The 20693-nt window shown below is 34.9% G+C and overlaps 1 protein-coding gene across 8 annotated transcripts in view; it reads left to right on the top strand.

Moving 5' to 3' along the window:
- Positions 1-2688: 2688 nt before the first annotated feature.
- Positions 2689-20693, top strand: part of LOC133174810 (serine/threonine-protein kinase 25-like) — a 35597-nt gene continuing 17592 nt past the window's right edge. For 7 of the 8 annotated variants that reach the window (XM_061309914.1, XM_061309909.1, XM_061309915.1 and 4 more), the window contains exons 1-5: positions 2689-2949; positions 13090-13326; positions 15191-15356; positions 19936-20093; positions 20383-20568. In XM_061309914.1, the coding sequence (XP_061165898.1) occupies positions 2935-2949; positions 13090-13326; positions 15191-15356; positions 19936-20093; positions 20383-20568 (762 nt within the window). In that variant the 5' untranslated portion in view covers positions 2689-2934. Of the gene's footprint in view, positions 2950-13089; positions 13327-13409; positions 13462-15190; positions 15357-19935; positions 20094-20382; positions 20569-20693 lie in introns of those variants that run through there. The other variant, XM_061309912.1, reaches the window with a different exon arrangement.

Genomic DNA, 20693 nt, shown 5'->3' with positions numbered 1-20693 from the left:
ATGATATTTGTGGTGATCCACACCATCAATTCGAAAAATTACCTAAAAACATTTCATAAAAAATTCTGGCCACTCTATATAATTATGTAGATCGAGTGGGTAGAAATTTTTATAAAATGTTTGTTTTAGGTGATTTTTCGAATCGATGGTATGGATTATATCACAAATATGACATTAAAAGATAATTTATGAGGGAAAAAGTCAAAACGACCCCGGGGTCTATATGGGGGTGGGGGTTGCCACTTGGAGGGGGGGGGGGTCCTATCCTCAAGCACCTACTGACATATCACCTTTTGGTCTTGAAACCAATATGAGTCGAGTCCTTCTTCAGTTATAGAGAGATTCATCACCTTAATATTCATTGCAAACGCTCAAAGGGATATCACCTAAAAACAAATTTTTGTAATGCATGTACATGTACATGTACATGTTTATAAATTTCTGATCTAGACCTTTGGCCTTTTAATCTCAAAATCAATAGTGGTCGTTTTTAAGTGTGGAGTTATTATTTAAATTTCATTGCTAAAGCTAAAGGATTTTTTCTCTCTAGATATCTTCCGGAAACTAAGAAGCACTGTAATTTTTGTTGCACGGCAATTCATGCTTTGATGCGGGGTGTGTCCTAATATATTAAATTCAAAACTGAAAGTTTTTAAATTTAAATTTTAAAATAAAGTGCTCTGCATTAAATATTACCAATAATTATCATTTTATTTTTATTTCCTGGAAATAGGGTGTTTACTTCATGACCGGAGGGCCTGGGTTCGATTCTCGTTTGCTGCGCCTATACGTGGGTAGTGACTGATCCTTTGCCAAGCGCCCGACATTAGAAGTGAAAGTCACGGGTCTCTTGGATGAGACCTTAAAAACCGAGGCCATGTGTCACGGTAGGCGTTGGCACGATAAAAACCCTCACTGTTCAATGGCTATCTCCCTTGCAGAGTTGTCGTTCGTTCCTCTCTCATACACATGCGCCAATGCATGGTAGAGAGTGACTCGATCAATGGCATTAGTTCAGAGTATAGTTCTTAATTTTAAGCCCTTCAATATGAGTTAAAAATTCTTGAATGGGACGTTAAACAACGAATCAATCAATCCTGGGTATAGGGTATTATATACCATTTTCATGTTTTGGTACTTTGAAGGGGAGGGGGCTGAATATACGTTCATATTTTAAATGTCATACATGTATGAGGTGTAAAAAAATGCAAATTAATTCCCGAAAAATAAAGCAGCTGGGCATCGTATACGAAAACTTAGAACTGAGACTGGATTAGAAATTTGCCGATGCATACATGTAGTACATGTACAGTTTGCAAGTATCATTAAAAACTGTCAATGTCTACTAGATTCGATTGATACAAAAATGTATATGTTACGTCATAAAAAAATACTAAAGAGATCGACGAATGAAAATCTAGAGTCTAGAATCTAAATCTTTGTGTGAAATTCCTTTAAAGCGCTACTCCTACAGTTTTGGTCTGATTTTAACATAACTTGACACACAAGTAGACTTTACTAAGATACATAATATAGTGCATCGGTTTTTGATTTAGATGAACGGTGTTGCCACGGTTACTAAAAATATAAATTATTGTGAAATTACTTTAAAACGCTACTCCTCCTACAGTTTTAGTCTGCTTTTAATATAATTTGGCATACAAGAAGACTATGCTAAGTTACATAATTTAATGCATCGGTTTTTGGTTTCGATGCACGGTGTTGCCATGGTTATTAAATATAGAAATTTCTGTGAAATTCATTTAAAACGCTACTCCTCCTACAGTTTTGGTCTGATTTCAATCTAATTTGGCACACAATTAGAATACACTACGATAAATAATATTTCGGTTTTTGATTTCAGTGAAGTGTTGTCATGATTACTAAAAATAGAAATTTCTGTGAAATACTGTCAAAACGCTCGTCCTCCTACAGTTTTCGTTTGATTTCAATATAACTTGACACAAAAGTAGACTACATTAAGATATTATTAATTCTATCTATTGTTGCATGTTGCAAAGTTTTCCTTTAATTGTTTTACGTAAAGACCAGTAGAGCTACAGTCTCATCAGAGACTTCTGATTGATATATGAGTTTACCTTGATGACTTATAGATCAAGTTTGCATTTTGTTCCGATTCGATAATTTTTGACAGAATTATGGCATTTTCAATTTTTCAACGGGAACCAGATTAAACTTGCTGGTAGGGGACTAGTATTGCTAATGCAATACTCTCAGATTTTGGTTGGTTTTTACAAATGTACCTTTGCAAATAATTTAGGTCTAGCTCAATTCGGTAATTTTTATTTTATTTTATAGAGTCTTTAAAAATTTCAGGCTTTCACAGACTAACTGAGCCGTTTTGCTATCGGTAGAATGTTGTCACGTTCGAGACACCATACATATTACCTTAATCTGTGTAATTTACACCCGGGGGTCTCCGTACAATTCATGTAGTACGAGATTTTTTTACCTGAGGGTCAAAGGTTAAATACCAGATATTCCTACGCAATACGAGAAGAAAAAAATGGGAAATATTTATCATAAACATTTTGTGTCAATTGTGAATAATAACGAAGATTTCTTGCAATCTTTATAGATTTCATTTAAAGGCTTAATATTACATCTTCAAATTGTCCTTCAATTATTACTTTGTACTATATTTTGTGCCCAACATTATTGAGAAAACCGGACACACCCTTGAAACAAGATGGCGGAGTATTTTGGTGAACTCGACCTGAAAAGTAGTTGAGAGAAACACATTGCTAGCAATGTACTGGAACTTAAAAACCAGGGAACTCTTGCATAAAATTTATCATAAGACACTGGAATGTTAAACTCAAACGAAATAGACAGCAAGTAAAGAAAAGTGACGGAAAAAGTTTGTAACTTTTGGGGCGACACTTGTCGTGATCTTCTCAAGTGTCAAACACCATGGCTCAACCACAGGTAAGAATGCAAGGTGCGCGGATCTGACCCCCTGCCCACGCCATCCCTAGCTATTTAAGTTTTTGATTGTGATATTTACATAATCACTTTCAAATTCCAACGTCAGTTCTCATATCAATCGACTAATCATTGTCATTCGGAACAGGTGTCCGTTCTTTGAACTAAATCTTTGGAATACCTCGGAAATATCCGTGTTGTCACCAGTCAGAATGACATGTAACTTTCTCCTTTCTTCTGGATACTTGTTTCATTGATGTTGTACACACACTACGTAGATGTAATGGCATGAAATTGCAGAATTTCAAAAAAGTTTCCAATGTTTTGATGTTTGCATCAGTTACTTGGCTGTGGTGTTAGTTTTTGGGGTACATGCTACCTATAGGCCTAGATGGTAAATATTGCTGTCTGTCGATAACAAGATGGGACCACTTGCCCAAATGGGATACAGAATTATATGTAATGGTTATAATATACCAGATGAAATATAATTTACAGAAAGTACAAAAAATTTACAAAATGTACAAAAAAGTTTTAGTGCAAAATATGAATAAAAAAAATATAGAGTTTGAAATATTGTAGGCCTAAATCCTCATCGCAACAACTTGTGGTAAACAAGTATTTTTCTGTATCCCTACTGTTTAGTTCATTGATCCCAAGGAAGATTCAAATCTTCTTACGGATCAATATCTCAACCATAGATCCTGTGTAAATAGAAAAAGTTGCTTTCCAAAAGTTTTTGCATTCAATGAACAGCGCTATGATATAAGTGTGCTTTTATATTTTTTTTTTTTTTTTCGAAATGGTGGTTGAAAACGGTGATGGACTTCATGTGAACAAACAATAAGTATCATATCAATTTTATTTTAAACTTAATTGGTGCTATGCTTCTTACACTTAATGACAGCTATAGATAAAAGGAATGGTTTGGAATCATAAACAGTTTTTGAGTAGTTCTGAGTTGAAATGAAGTTGAGATGTCTGAAATAATGCTGAAGAGCTCTTCAAGTCCAAATTTTTTTATTGTCTGTTGTGTAGAGTTTGTTTAATTTAAAGTCACATTTTTTTAATGACATTAATCAATTTAATGTCAAGGTAAACACAATTATACCTTTTTCCAATTTGTAATCCCAAGTAATTTTGATAACCTCCATGTATGTGGAGATTGCCATCTTGAAAAACTGTTCAATTTTTTTGGCTAAAATGTTACAAAATGCCCAGCCATAAAGAGATTTCTTTATTTGTAACATATTTTTTTGCATACATATTTTTCTGCGTTTATGTTACCATTTAAAAGTCAAAAAGTTCCATCTGCATAATATATGTAATACATCCAACACACCATAATCTGTACCCTAGCTCTCTGACAAAAAGGGCATATGTACAGAGAAGGTACGATTTTTTTGATGTCCTGACCTCCATACATATACATACACATTATTTATATACATGCATAAAAATCACATTTGCAGACAAGGCAGAGAGCTAAAAAATGTAAATATTTATAAGCATTGAATTTTTATTTTTTGAAAGGTGTAGGCTCAGAACTGCAACGGTGTGTGCAAGCAAATTTTCATAATTCGCTAACACCCATTTCTCAATTTGATTGCACACACGTTGCAGTTACGAGACTACAGTCTACATCTTTCAAAAATATAGTAATTCAATGCTTAATTAGGTCCCTGCTTTAATTAAAATTATTCATTATGTCATTTAAAACATTTTTATTTGATGATTCGGTCTGTACTCAGAGTTTCCACAAACCATTGGTCTCATTTTCATGTGTTGTTCCTCCCTGGTTAATGCTATGTTGTGTATTGTATCAGATTTATTGTCAGATCTGAACAAATATGATGATTTATTTGAACCCTCTGTTAATCTTGTTTGAGGATATTGACCAAGTCCTTTTTGTCACCCTCCGTTTTCTATTGTCAATACTGTTATCTGTGTCATGTGTATCTTGTCTGTCATGTTTCAAGATTATCAATATTTTTTTGAAGTACTTTTATGATAACATGAATTACTTCATCTTTAAATTTAATATTTGTACCAATTCATCTGATAACCCATGGGTGGACGTGAATTGGGGTTGGAGGTAGGGCTGTCACAGTTCCAAAATTTTTTGGGTCGGGTCGGTTCTGTAAATTTTCGGTTCGGTTTCGGGTTTTTCGGGTCGGTTATTTATATCTATTTTAAACCTTAATTTTATGAATTTAACTTGAAAAATCTTTATTTGTTACATTAAATTTACATTGAAAACAAGTCTTAACCATGCGAACGTCTAGACATCAGTGACTTGGCCTACTATTAGCCACAACCTGACCATTCCTGCTCGTTTTGATAATTATCTAATACTTCCATGACAAGTGTTTTGTCATGGAATGAAGTAGATTTCAGTTGTGATGTTTATTTATCACTGTTATAGTCATCATTCCTTTGATTTCGACGCCATTTTTTGTATTGAACAGACTCTAATATATAAACCAGACCCGAACCGAAATCTGGAAAAATGGAACCGGAACCGAACTGAACAACTTGGACCATGGTTCTCGGTTATTTCGGGTACTCGTGATAGCCCAAGTTGGAGGTGGGGTTTTATTTTACAAATTTATTTAAGAGATAAATAGGATGGGAAGGGAGCTTGAACAATGTTGAATGAAATAGCGATTTACAATCATGTCTTGAAACTAAAGTTTTTCTTCTGATATTTTGGCAATATAATTGTAGATGTACCCTTTTCCCACGTGGGATTAATTTATGCAATGTACATGGTCAGATTTATCGCAGAAATTTGTCTCAGCGTAGTTATGTTTTATTTAAGATGTTATTACAATGTCAATCCACGAAATCCACTTAATTTTATACTCGTGGATTGAACTTTCCACTTGTGGACGTTGATTCGACCTAATTATGACCCCCTGTGGAAGAAGGTACCTTTACCATATTTACAGTATCTCATTGTAAGATTTTGTCACAATAATGAAGCTATAAATTCAATTCTTACACACTTCTGTAACGTCATTCTCTTGTGAACTTTGCAAGATTGTTTTAAGTCAAGGTTTTATGTACACTAAACATTTGTTTATACTTAATATATATTCTGTAAAGATCCAGATTGTATGCAATAAGCCTCCTATTTTTCTAATGCATTTGAACGTAATGAATTTGGTCCTAAATAAATCCCCTTCCCCAAGCTAGAGAAATGGTGGGGGTATAAAACATAATTTGCACAAGTATCTAGCAATATAGCTGTATGATTATCTCACAAATACAGTTATTTGACATATACCATGGCACTCATATTTCTTTAGTGGGAAGTTATTCTAGATATGATATGCTAAATCTATCTTCTTTGATATCAGATATCGAAACAGCATTGTAAACTGATAATAAATTTTAAAGTTAGGAAACCTAGAGCATGTAGATTGTCCCAGTGACATTGTAAATCACTGACTAATATTGGAGTCATTTTAACAACGAGGAAGTGAACTCAGGTACATGTACTGCATTATAAATATAGGATTGAAGTCATATTACTGAATCATACTAGTATAATGTCAAATTTAACATCACAGGTAACTGTGGTAAAGTCAGAGAGGTAAACTGGAGAAGGCTATCCATGGTGTAGAAGAAATCGTGGTCATGGCTGTAACTTTAAAGCAGCTCGTGAATTCGTCTTTGTAACGTTCTCAGGAATAAACGTGTACACTGTTTTATTATATTTGTATGGTTTGAACCTCAAAACTTTAATTTTTGAGCTTAACCCACTAAACCAAGTGGGCATCTGCTGCAGTTGTAAGAAATACAGTAAACCCTGGTATTCTAATCTAAATACGTAAGTGATTCATTGTTAGCCCACATAGTCTTCCATGACTGCCTATCTATTTGTTAATATTATTTATTACATTTTCAACAGTGAAATACTGTGATTTATTCATTGAATAAAAGTGATATTCTCTCACAGTGTGAAAGGATACCAAAGTGATATTCTCTCACTGTGTGAAAGGATATCAAAGAAAGTAGAAATGATTTCTGGTCTGTCATAAGATAGAAATAGTAACTAAACCATCTTAATAGAGACTAAAACTGTAAATTTTCTCTCAAATGTATTGCTAAAAACAATTTTACAATGTTTTCAATCTCACAATTCCTAAGCTATGACGTCTCAGCCGCTCAACTATGACGTCACAGCCTACAACACTGTGTTAAGAAAAGACAGAGGCAAAGAAAAATCAAAGAAAATGTAATAAACAGAAAATTCAATGTTTTGTTGTTGGATATGAAATTTATTTCACTCGTGAGACAGGATTTTTTGATATTTTCACTCGTGCTTCGCACTCGTGAAAATATCAAAAAATCCTGTCCCACTCGTGAAATAAATTCCATATCCAACAACAAAACATTGAATATCCTCTATATATACAGTTAATTCTTGAATTTGACTTCCATCAAAATAAAAAAAAAATTGAGAAAGCAATCACTGCATGCATTGCCACCAATGCTGAAATATTTCCTGAAAGTTTTTTCCGATTTGACATTGATGCTTGTGTGCAATATATAGACTCCAAGGAGACTGAAGGAGGCATAATGGAAATGAATTAGCTTATATTTCAGTTCAGTAGCAGGATTAAAATTCAGAAAATAAAATTCTGAGTTGTTTTTAAAAGTTACTAGGGCAACAGTGCATCTAAAATTTATGACCAATTTAAATTTGTAACTCGGGGAAGTATAATCAAATGTTTGGACAATGCCTTAATAAAATTTACTTGTAAAATCCCCAGCTGTTGACTGTTGCTTTGTTGGCAAGCATGCATTCAATAAATAAAAAAAAATCTGCTACCCATCAAGCACAGGGCTGTGTTATTGATAAAAAAGAATTAATCACAACGCTGTTACTGTAGTTTGGTTCTTAGAAAAATAATCTTAGCAGGATAGTTTGAAATCGTGACAAAGTTTGAATGATATTAACCACAGTCTTATGTTGGGTCTCGGCATGCTCAATAATTGTCGTCATAGCGAGAGGGTTACAGAGGATAACATAACTTCTGTCTGAACGATTCATCTACTTCCTTCCTGGTGGAAAGGGGGAAAAAAAGAGTACACTTATTATCATACATCGTACAAAAATTTCATATCAGGGTGAATCTGAATGAAATATTTGTAGCTCACCTGAGCCAAAGGCTCAAGTGAGCATTCTAATCAAAATTTGCCCGTTGTCTGCCATCATTGTTGTTGTATACTTTTCACAATTTCATCTTCTCCAAGACCACTGGACCAATTTCAACCAAACTTGGCACAGAGTATCCTTGGGTAAAGGGGATTCAAGTTTATTCACATGCAGGGCCACACCCTCTCCCAAGGGAAAATTGGATGGGGTCATTTGAAAATCTGATGATGATCAAGAACCAGTGGGCCAGAAAAGATGAAACTAATCTGGAAGCTTCCTGACAGAATATAGATTCAAATTTGTTCAAATCATGACCCCTTGGGGTAGATTGGGTCCACAATGGGTGATCAAAGTTTTACATGGAAAATATAGGAAAAATCTTTAAAAATCTTTTTCTCAAGAACAGTAAAGCCATGATTGGTGATATTTATATGGAATAGGGATGGGTATTGCCAAAAAAATTGTATCGCGATATATCACAATCTTTCTAAAAAATATCATGATAATATCATATGACACAGATATTTTTACAAATAATTTTTCTATTATTTTAATTGAATTTTCATAATGTTTCTAACAAATATAGTGTAAAAATATAACTTCACTTTTGAAATTTTTTTTTATATATTAATTAAGCATGTTTGGATGCTAGGATCCTGTTGTTTTACTGTACGTTTTACAACATTTTTCATGATTCCTATAACTGTACTTCACATATGCTTCAAGAGTTTGAACAAAAAAAATTAATTAATCCTGAAATTAAAAATTACAAACTAAATACTGGTATTTCAGTCTTCGAATCACGAAATGTATCACGCAATAAAAAATCATGATATACTGGTATACCAATAAAGTCGCACATCCCTAATATGGAAGCATCGTCAGGTGGTGTAAATTCAAGTTTGTTCAAATCGTGACCCGTGGGAGTAGGGAGTGGCCACAATTAGGGCTGTGTCAATATATTGATTAATCAATACGTATCGAATATTCAGGAATGTATCGTATCGAAAAATAACTTCCAATACGTATCGGGCAGGCAGTTTTTCTTATAATTCTGTTAAAAAGTTTGGAATTTCAGTCACCAAAGGTTATTTTTAACTGTTTTGAATTCAAAATGATCAATAGTGAAATAAACATTAAGGAGATAGCACATCCTAAATAAGGCCAAAAAAAATAATAGTCTTGTTTCCTGCTACCCGACCTACCCTATTTTTTAGCCCCCGACCCTAAAGTTTTTTTTAAGTTTTGGAAGAAAAAAAATCGGGAATTTCTGGAATTTCATTGTTCTGTCACCGTAATCGGTTTCCGTGTTAACACAAAAAAAGCATTTCATGAAATTCTTGTTTTAAATATGGACTTTCATAAAATACCACTTGAGTTGTGCATAAAAAGAGATCAAATTTAATTTTAAAAGACAACGTTGACCTGTGACATGTTTAATTTGATCTTGTATTAGTTCATATCCAAAAAAATGCTGTCGGAAAAAAATAAAATAAAAATATAAAATAAAATAATTTTCCTACCTACCTACCCTATTTTTTTCAGGCCGGTAGCAGGAAACAAGACTATTATTTTTTTTGGCCTAACTTTTACAAAATACATAGACAACTATATTTTAACATGTTAGTTTTACAATCATTAAAAGTTTGAATTTGAAGTGTACTTTGTAAAGAAGTGAGACATGAACTTCCAATTCGGTAATAAAACACCCAGTTTTTATCAAATCTATGGATTAAATGATATACAAGACTTTTTTGATAGACTTGTTAAAGAATCCAATATATCGCATATCGCTTTATTAGCTCTTCTGAGCCAAAGGCTCAAAGAGCTAATGCTAATATGGCCATTTGTGCGGTGTGCGGCGTGCGGTGTGCGTAAACTTTTTAGAATATGGGCCATAACTCAAGAACCCCTTGGCCAATTATTGTCAAATTTGTCACAGGGTATCCTTGGCCCAAGGGCTCCCTTTTATTCTAAAACTAGGGTTGTGACCCTTTAACAAGGGGAGATAATTAGGAAAATAGAAACAAAAGTACTGGTTGCTAAAAAAAACTTCTTCTCAAGAACCACTGGGCAGATTATCACCAAACGTACACAAAAGGATGAGGATATGTTGTAGATTAAAATTTGCATGGGGATTTACCCTGGGGCAAAGGGCGTTGTCTCAAGGTCACTTCAAAGTTGACCAAAAATTACATTTTATTAAAATGTTGATATTTTGCTTACTATAAGGACTAGGATCATCAAATCTTGTCAGTTGATGCATCTAAGGACCTCATATCATGTTGACTCAAAAGTAGGTCACGGTGACCTACTTTTTAAATTTTGGGGCCATTCTTTTTCAAAATGATTTAGAGGCATATTTTGAACAATTTAAGGCCTATGATCATCAAACCTTGTCAGTTGATGTATCTTGGGTCCTTGAAGTACGTCAACTAAAAAATAGGTCACCTTGACCTACTTTTTGAATTTTATGGCTAATCTTTATCAAAACAATTAAGGCCATTAATTCCAATACCAAAAGGTTTAGAATCATTAAAACTTGTAAGATGATGCATCTTGGGGCCATAAAACGTATTTATTAAAAAGTAGGTCACAGTGACCTACTTTTTGAACTTTGCAGGCATTCGATTTCAAAGCATTTTAGAGGCATAATTTGGACATTTTGAGGCCTATGATCATAAAACTTTGTAAGTTGATGCATCTTGGGTCCTCAAAAAACATCAACTGAAAAGTAGGTCACCGTGACCTACTTTTCAATTTATATGACTATAATTAAATATTTCAGGTACTAATTGACTTAGAATCATCAAACTTTGTCAGTTGATGCATCTTGGGTGTTCGGAGTAGGTCGACTGAAAAGTAGGTCACCGTGACCTACTTTTGAAAATTTATGGCTTTAATTAAATATTTCAGGTACTTATTGGCTTAGAATCATCAAACTTTGTCATTTGATGCATCTTGGGTTCTCTGAGTATGACAACTGTAAAGTAGGTCACAGTGACCTACTTTTGAAAATTTATGGCTTTAATTAAATATTTCAGGTACTTATTGGCTTAGAATCATCAAACTTTGTCAGTTGATGCATCTTGGGTCCTTGGAGTACGACAACTGAAAAGTAGGTCACGGTGACCTAGTTTTGAAATTTTATGGCTGTATTTAATATTTTTTACGGGTACTATTTGGCTTAGAATCATCAAAATTTGTCAGTTGATGCATCTTGGGTCCTCGGAGTAGGTTGACTGAAAAGTAGGTCACCGTGACCTACTGTTGAAAATTTATGACTTCAGTCAAATATTTTGGGTACTAATTGGCTTAGAATCATCAAACTTTGTCAGTCGATGTATCTTGGGTCTTCAGAGTGCAACAACTGAAAAGTAGGTCACTGTGACCTACTTTTGAAAATTTATGGCTTTAATTAAATATTTCAGGTACTAATTGGCTTAGAATCATCAAACTTTGTCAGTTAATGCATCTTGGGTCCTTGGAGTACAACAACTGAAAAGTAGGTCACTTTGACATACTTATAAAATTTTATGGTTATAATTTAAAAAAAAATTTTAGGTATTAATTGGCTTAGAATCATTAAACTTAGTTAATGGGTCCTCAGAGAATGACAAGTGATAAAAGCAGGTCACCATGACCAACTCTCAGGTACTAATTGGCTTAGAATCATCTTGGGTTCTCAGAATGTGAACTGGAATTTCAAGGGTTTATCTAAATATAAAGGATACTTAGAGGCTTCAAATAGAAGTGATAGGTTGTACAGTTTATCAGAAGAGCGATTCAAGGTCCTTGGGCCTCTTGTAAAATATTGTATCGTATCGTATCGAAATATTTTGCTCAATACACAGCCCTAGCCACAATGGGCAATCAACGTTTTACATAGGTATACATAAGAAAAATCTTGAAAAATCTTCAACTCAAGAACAGCAAAGACATGATTAGACATATTTATATGGAAGCATCATTGGGAAGTTTACATTCAAGTTTGTTCAAATCATGACCCCCATGGGTAGGGAGGGGCCACAATTGGTGATCAAAGTTTTTCATAGGAATACACACTAAAGATAAAAATTTATTAAGATAAATCATTAAAAATATTCTTTCCAAGAATAGCAAATCTATGATTAGTCATATTAATTCAGCAGCATCCTCAGGTAGTGTTCAAATTATGTTCCTGGAGGTAGGGAAGGCCACAATAGAAGATCTATCATATAGAAAAAAATCTTCTAAAACCATGATTAGTCAAAGAAATATGGAAGCATCCTCAGTGTAAATTCAAGTGGGGGGGGGGGATGCGATCACTTATAGATGTTTTAATCTTTTCAAAACAAAACTGATTTCTGCTTTTTCCTAGACATTGTGCTCAGGAGAGCAATGTGGCCCATGGGCCTCTTGTTGAATGAAAATTTTTTTCAGTTATTTTTTTTTTTTAGTTAGCTTTTAATATAGCTTATAGTATACCAGGGTAAACCTCAAAAAATACTTCGAAAAATATTCTGTCTTTTCTGCTTTTAACATGTTTAACATGCTTAGAGTCTTCTGTACATTATGTTTTATCCTAATATGGCCACTAAACAAAGAGTTATGGCCTTATATAAGACCCCCCCCCCCCCCCCCCCCCCCCCCCCCCGAACTTCATGTTCCATATTATTATGTAAAATCACACTGGAACTTCTGGAACTTCTTAGATGCATATGAGGAATAATTAAAAAAAAAAAAGAGTTTTTATTCATTGAATTTTAAGTCTTTCATGTGCCTCTTTTTTAATACTTGGCAATTTAACCAGATATTAATCCATGAACAGGAAAGAAGAGGCCATATTGTGTATGCATGATAAAATACACTGATCATTTCTTAAATGGATGTTCAGTGATGTTATTTTTCTTGATACACGGTTTTTTGGCTTTTGTCAGTTATTAATGCAGTTTCCTTTAACATGATTGTTGATTAATGTTATGAGTATTTTTCAGCGGCGGGGGATGCAGATTGACCCAGAGATATGCTTCACCAAGATGGACAAGATTGGGAAGGGGTCTTTTGGGGAAGTTTACAAAGGTCTAGACAACGAGACGAAGAAAGTTGTGGCCATCAAAATCATCGATCTGGAGGAGGCAGAGGATGAAATCGAGGATATTCAGCAGGAGATCATGGTTCTGTCCCAGTGTGACAGTCCCTACGTCACCAAGTACTACGGCTCCTACCTCAAGGTCAGTATAAACTAGGTCAAGGTCAGACAGTCCCTACGTCACCAAGTCCTACGGCTCCTACCTCAAGGTCAGTATAAAATCAGGTCAAGGTCAGACAGTCCCTAAGTCACCAAGTACTACGGCTCCTACCTCAAGGTAAGTGTAAAACTAGGTCAGACAGTCCATACGTCACCAAGTACTACGGTTCCTACCTCAAGGTAAGTGTAAAACTAGGTCAAGGTCAGACAGTCCCTACGTCACAAGTACTACTGCTCCTACCTCAAGGTCAGTATAAAACTAGGTCAGACAGTCCCTATGTCACCAAGTACAACGGCTCCTACCTTAAGGTCAGTATAAAACCAGGTCAAAGTCAAACAGTCCCTATGTCACCAAGTACTACGGTTCCTACCTCAAGGTAAGTGTAAAACTAGGTCAAGGTCAGACAGTCCCTACGTCACCAAGTACTACTGCTCCTACCTCAAGGTCAGTATAAAACTAGGTCAGACAGTCCCTATGTCACCAAGTACAACGGCTCCTACCTTAAGGTCAGTATAAAACCAGGTCAAAGTCAAACAGTCCCTACGTCACCAAGTACTACGGTTCCTACCTCAAGGTAAGTGTAAAACTAGGTCAAGGTCAGACAGTCCCTACGTCACCAAGTACTACTGCTCCTACCTCAAGGTCAGTATAAAACTAGGTCAGACAGTCCCTATGTCACCAAGTACAACGGCTCCTACCTTAAGGTCAATATAAAACCAGGTCAAAGTCAAACAGTCCCTACGTCACCAAGTACTACGGTTTCTACCTCAAGGTCAGTATAAAACTAGGTCAAAGTCAGACAGTCCCTACGTCAAGAAGTACAAATGCTCATACCTCAAAGTCAGTATAAAAACAGGTCAGACAGTCTCTACATCACCAATACTACGACTCCTACCTCAAGGTCAGTATAAAACTAGGTCAAGGTCAGACAATTCCCTACGTCACCAAGTACTATGGTTCCTACCTCAAGGTCAGTATAAAACTAGGTCAGACAGTCCCTGCGTCACAAAGTACTATGGTTCCTACTTCATGGTCAGTTTAAAACTAGGTCAGACAGTTCCTAAGTCACCAAGTACTAAGGCTCCTACCTCAAGGTCAGTTTAAAACTAGGTCAGACAGTCCCTATGTCACCAAGTACCAAGGCTTCTACCTCAAGGTCAGTATAAAACCAGGTCAAGGTCAGTCATTCCCAACAGCAGTAAATATTCCTACCTCAAGGTCAGTATCAAACCAGGACAAGGTCAGACAGTCCTTACATCACCAAGTACTTTCAAGATCATTGTTGTTTCAGGTCATACTCAGATACTAATTAAAGATTAAAAATGATCAAGTTTGTTTTGATCACTTAAATTGACTCGAAATTTAAGTCAAGTTTGATTGATTGATTGCATGTTGTTTAACGTCCCATTCGAGAATTTTTCACTCATATAGAGACGTCACCATATACCGGTGAAGGGCTTCAAATTTTTGACCTTTACTCGGCACTCAGGGCCATTGAGCAGTGAGGGATCTTTATCGTGCCAACGCCTGCCGTGACACGGGGCCTCGGTTTTTAAGGTCTCATCCGAAGGACCCGCAACTTTCACTTCAAAGTGCCGAGCGCATGGCGAAGGAACAGTTGCTACCCATTTTTTATCGACTTAGGTCAGTCGCGGCCGAGATTCGAACTCACGACCTCCCGATCACGGAGCGAGCGCTCTACCGACTGAGCTACCGTGAACGGTAAGTCAAGTTTGTGATTAAACCTTAATAAAATTCAGAGTAACACAGTGTCTTCTATAAAGTTATGAAGCACAAATTACATGTATAGACATGGATGTTTTTATAGGGATTTGTTTATATCCAGGGTTCCAAGTTATGGATCATCATGGAGTACTTGGGGGGAGGTTCGGCTTTAGATCTGATGAAAGCAGGACCTTTCTCTGAGAATGACATTGCCATCATCTTACGAGAAATCCTCAAAGGACTGGACTACCTACATTCTGAGAGGAAGCTACATAGAGATATCAAAGGTAAAAAAAATATATCAAAGGTTGTCAGTATTGTCTGAAGTTACATAGAGATATCAGAGGTTAGAAAGATATATCAAATGTTCAGTTAGTATTGTCTGAAGTTACACAGAGATATCAGAGGTTAGAAAGATATATCAAATATTCAGTCAGTATTGTCTGAAGTTACACAGAGATATCAGAGGTTAGAAAGATATATCAAATATTCAGTCAGTATTGTCTGAAGTTACACAGAGATATCAGAGGTTAGAAAGATATATCAAATGTTCAGTCAGTATTGTCTGAAGTTACACAGAGATATCAGAGGTTAGAAAGATATATCAAATGTTCAGTCAGTATTGTCTGAAGTTACACAGAGATATCAGAGGTTAGAAAGATATATCAAATGTTCAGTCAGTATTGTCTGAAGTTACACAGAGATATCAGAGGTTAGAAAGATATATCAAATATTCAGTCAGTATTGTCTGAAGTTACACAGAGATATCAGAGGTTAGAAAGATATATCAAATATTCAGTCAGTATTGTCTGAAGTTACACAGAGATATCAGAGGTTAGAAAGATATATCAAATGTTCAGTCAGTATTGTCTGAAGTTACACAGAGATATCAGAGGTTAGAAAGATATATCAAATATTCAGTCAGTATTGTCTGAAGTTACACAGAGATATCAGAGGTTAGAAAGATATATCAAATGTTCAGTCAGTATTGTCTGAAGTTACACAGAGATATCAGAGGTTAGAAAGATATATCAAATGTTCAGTCAGTATTGTCTGAAGTTACACAGAGATATCAGAGGTTAGAAAGATATATCAAATGTTCAGTCAGTATTGTCTGAAGTTACACAGAGATATCAGAGGTTAGAAAGATATATCAAATATTCAGTCAGTATTGTCTGAAGTTACACAGAGATATCAGAGGTTAGAAAGATATATCAAATGTTCAGTCAGTATTGTCTGAAGTTACACAGAGATATCAGAGGTTAGAAAGATATATCAAATATTCAGTCAGTATTGTCTGAAGTTACACAGAGATATCAGAGGTTAGAAAGATATATCAAATGTTCAGTCAGTATTGTCTGAAGTTACACAGAGATATCAGAGGTTAGAAAGATATATCAAATGTTCAGTCAGTATTGTCTGAAGTTACACAGAGATATCAGAGGTTAGAAAGATATATCAAATGTTCAGTCAGTATTGTCTGAAGTTACACAGAGATATCAGAGGTTAGAAAGATATATCAAATATTCAGTCAGTATTGTCTGAAGTTACACAGAGATATCAGAGGTTAGAAAGATATATCAAATGTTCAGTCAGTATTGTCTGAAGTTACACAGAGATATCAGAGGTTAGAAAGATATATCAAATGTTCAGTCAGTATTGTCTGAAGTTACACAGAGATATCAGAGGTTAGAAAGATATATCAAATGTTCAGTCAGTATTGTCTGAAGTTACACAGAGATATCAGAGGTTAGAAAGATATATCAAATGTTCAGTCAGTATTGTCTGAAGTTACACAGAGATATCAGAGGTTAGAAAGATATATCAAATGTTCAGTCAGTATTGTCTGAAGTTACACAGAGATATCAGAGGTTAGAAAGATATATCAAATGTTCAGTCAGTATTGTCTGAAGTTACACAGAGATATCAGAGGTTAGAAAGATATATCAAATGTTCAGTCAGTATTGTCTGAAGTTACACAGAGATATCAGAGGTTAGAAAGATATATCAAATGTTCAGTCAGTATTGTCTGAAGTTACACAGAGATATCAGAGGTTAGAAAGATATATCAAATGTTCAGTCAGTATTGTCTGAAGTTACACAGAGATATCAGAGGTTAGAAAGATATATCAAATGTTCAGTCAGTATTGTCTGAAGTTACACAGAGATATCAGAGGTTAGAAAGATATATCAAATGTTCAGTCAGTATTGTCTGAAGTTACACAGAGATATCAGAGGTTAGAAAGATATATCAAATGTTCAGTCAGTATTGTCTGAAGTTACACAGAGATATCAGAGGTTAGAAAGATATATCAAATGTTCAGTCAGTATTGTCTGAAGTTACACAGAGATATCAGAGGTTAGAAAGATATATCAAATGTTCAGTCAGTATTGTCTGAAGTTACACAGAGATATCAGAGGTTAGAAAGATATATCAAATGTTCAGTCAGTATTGTCTGAAGTTACACAGAGATATCAGAGGTTAGAAAGATATATCAAATGTTCAGTCAGTATTGTCTGAAGTTACACAGAGATATCAGAGGTTAGAAAGATATATCAAATGTTCAGTCAGTATTGTCTGAAGTTACACAGAGATATCAGAGGTTAGAAAGATATATCAAATGTTCAGTCAGTATTGTCTGAAGTTACACAGAGATATCAGAGGTTAGAAAGATATATCAAATGTTCAGTCAGTATTGTCTGAAGTTACACAGAGATATCAGAGGTTAGAAAGATATATCAAATGTTCAGTCAGTATTGTCTGAAGTTACACAGAGATATCAGAGGTTAGAAAGATATATCAAATGTTCAGTCAGTATTGTCTGAAGTTACACAGAGATATCAGAGGTTAGAAAGATATATCAAATGTTCAGTCAGTATTGTCTGAAGTTACACAGAGATATCAGAGGTTAGAAAGATATATCAAATGTTCAGTCAGTATTGTCTGAAGTTACACAGAGATATCAGAGGTTAGAAAGATATATCAAATGTTCAGTCAGTATTGTCTGAAGTTACACAGAGATATCAGAGGTTAGAAAGATATATCAAATGTTCAGTCAGTATTGTCTGAAGTTACACAGAGATATCAAAGGTAAGAAAGATGTACCAAAGATTGTTAGTATTGTGTGAAGCTTCAGGGCTTTCAAAAAAGATAAGAAACAGGCAGTACTTTAACCAAAATAGGAGGAACCTTGTGGAAGCACTTGGACAGTAACACTTGAGCCTTTCCAGTCAGACATCAAATACAGTTGAACTTTGGTATCTCGAATACTGATATCTCTAATTCCATGGATATGTCGAAGTGATTTGGAAGTCCCAACCACTTATTCTTTAAGTATTTTACCCTGGATATCTGGAATACTTCAATGTCTTAAAGTTTTTTCTTGGTCCCATCGAGTTCGAGAAAACAAACTGAATTCTACTGTATTGTCACTTGGGTGAATAAGTTCCTTGGAAAATAGCTATGTAGCATTGGGGACTTACTTGATTATTAAGTCGTTATTACTGTAAAATCACTTATTTTTGTGAGGTCAGATTTTTGTGGTTTGAGGAGGATACCGTGAAATCATTTTAATTTGCTGGGTGGTCAATGTTTGGTAATTTCATGGGTAACTCTTTTATACAGAAATATCAATGGATCAATACATTGACAAAATAATCATTTGTGGGGATGTAAATTCATGAGTTAGGGTGACCCACAAAATCCAAGAACATTAGTCCCCCCCCCCCCCCCCCCCCCCCCCCCCCCCCCCCACGAACAATAAAGATTCCAGTGTATTGATTCATGGGGATTTGATTTTCATGGGTGAAGAAAAAACGTAATACTGTTGTTTGAAAATTTTAACAGTTTATAGAGGACATGAATTTGAGTGTCTATACCATAAAAAAACAATTAAACTCCTTGAAAATCTGTGATTTTACTGTATGTAATTAATATGACCCTTGCCATTATTTTATTACACTTTTCACAGAAGCTATAGTTGATAGTTGTAAGTAAGGCTTTTATCTGATGTGATGTATCACTCAGGACAGCTTCCTGTTTGTTGATTATGTTGTTTATAATTTATGGATATATTTATATGAAAAAAAATGCACTAAAATTGAAACTGAAACTGTGGCCTGTTGGTACTTTTACCAATCTTCCTGTTAGTGAAAATTCAATGTTAGATGCCTATTTAGCTCACCTGAACTGAAGTTGAACTTATCCTGTAGTAATTATTGCTGTGAACATTAAATTATAGAATATGGACCACGTATCAAGAACCACTCAGCCAATATTCATTAAATTTTCAAAGTAACCTTGAACCAAGAGCTCTTATTAGTGGTTAAACACAGGGAAATCATTTAAGGATTATAAAAATAAGCTATTGGTGCTAAGGGATATTCTGATTAAAAAAACCCATCTGTCAGTTTGTGCGTCTTGGAGCTCCGAACATGTAGTATATAAACTGTGATTTTTTGTCTGTTTGTATTTAAGTGACCATTTCAAGGCCTTGGGAGACCCTTGTGTATACCCTTGGCTTTTGAATTTCCTGTTTTCCAAATAGATGTGATCTTAGTATGAAATTCATGTAGTATTAGAGAGGTGTCTGCTTATATTGAAGAGTGTGGCAAATATGGTACAACTATTTACAGTGTACTAAATTATAATTAGTTATAAGTACATACGTATAAATTTTAATTGATGTAATAACATGCACAGGTTAACAACAGAAGTGTATGATTTTATTAAATAGAGCTACATTTGTCCTATAATATGAATACTCAGATCACCAAACTAGTCTAATTATGTTATTACTTAGCAATCGTTTACCGTAATTGTCTAAGGTATACTTGACAGATCTACTTCTCTTTTCCTACCTACAGCTGCCAATGTCTTGCTGTCAGAAATGGGGGATGTTAAACTGGCTGACTTTGGAGTTGCTGGTCAGCTGACTAACACGACTAACAAACGGAACACATTTGTTGGGACCCCGTTCTGGATGGCCCCCGAGGTTATCAAACAGTCAGCGTACGACACCAAGGTAAATATCTGCTTCTTCATCTATTGTGTTTAATATGCATTTAATTTTTTTTTGTTGATGTTCTGCTAAATTGATTTCAATTAATGTTTGTTACAGTAGTAAATTGCAAATAAATGTGTAACACATGGAAAGTTGGGTAAAAATAAATTAATCAGTTTTATTAATATCTAGTCACTGATTGACAATGAATCTAACAGTAAAGTTATAATTTTTATAGAACTAAGGGAAGAGATTTTATTTCTAAACATAAATACTGGAAGTTTTGGATATAAATGAGATCTAATTTCAGGCTGACATATGGAGTTTGGGTATCACTGCTATAGAGCTGGCCAAGGGGGAACCCCCCAACTCTGACCTCCATCCAATGAGAGTCCTGTTCCTGATCCCCAAAAATAACCCTCCACAGCTGACGGGGAACTTCTCCAAACTGTTCAAGGAGTTTGTGGAGTTGTGCCTTAATAAGGACCCTAACAATGTGAGTACATACGTATACTAAGGTCTTGTCATTTCCACATTTCCTCATGAAATGAGTTACATATAGATCTGTATTGTGAGGGAGTACATGTAGCAAGTTTTTATCATTCCCACATACATGTAGTG

The sequence above is a fragment of the Saccostrea echinata genome, unplaced genomic scaffold (assembly GCF_033153115.1).
Source record: "Saccostrea echinata isolate AGI-Se365-2 ecotype Australia unplaced genomic scaffold, CSIRO_AGI_Sech_v1 ptg000059l, whole genome shotgun sequence".
NCBI lineage: Eukaryota > Metazoa > Mollusca > Bivalvia > Ostreida > Ostreidae > Saccostrea > Saccostrea echinata.
Note: the sequence above shows the minus strand (reverse complement) of the source record. Positions and strands in the feature narration are given on the sequence as shown.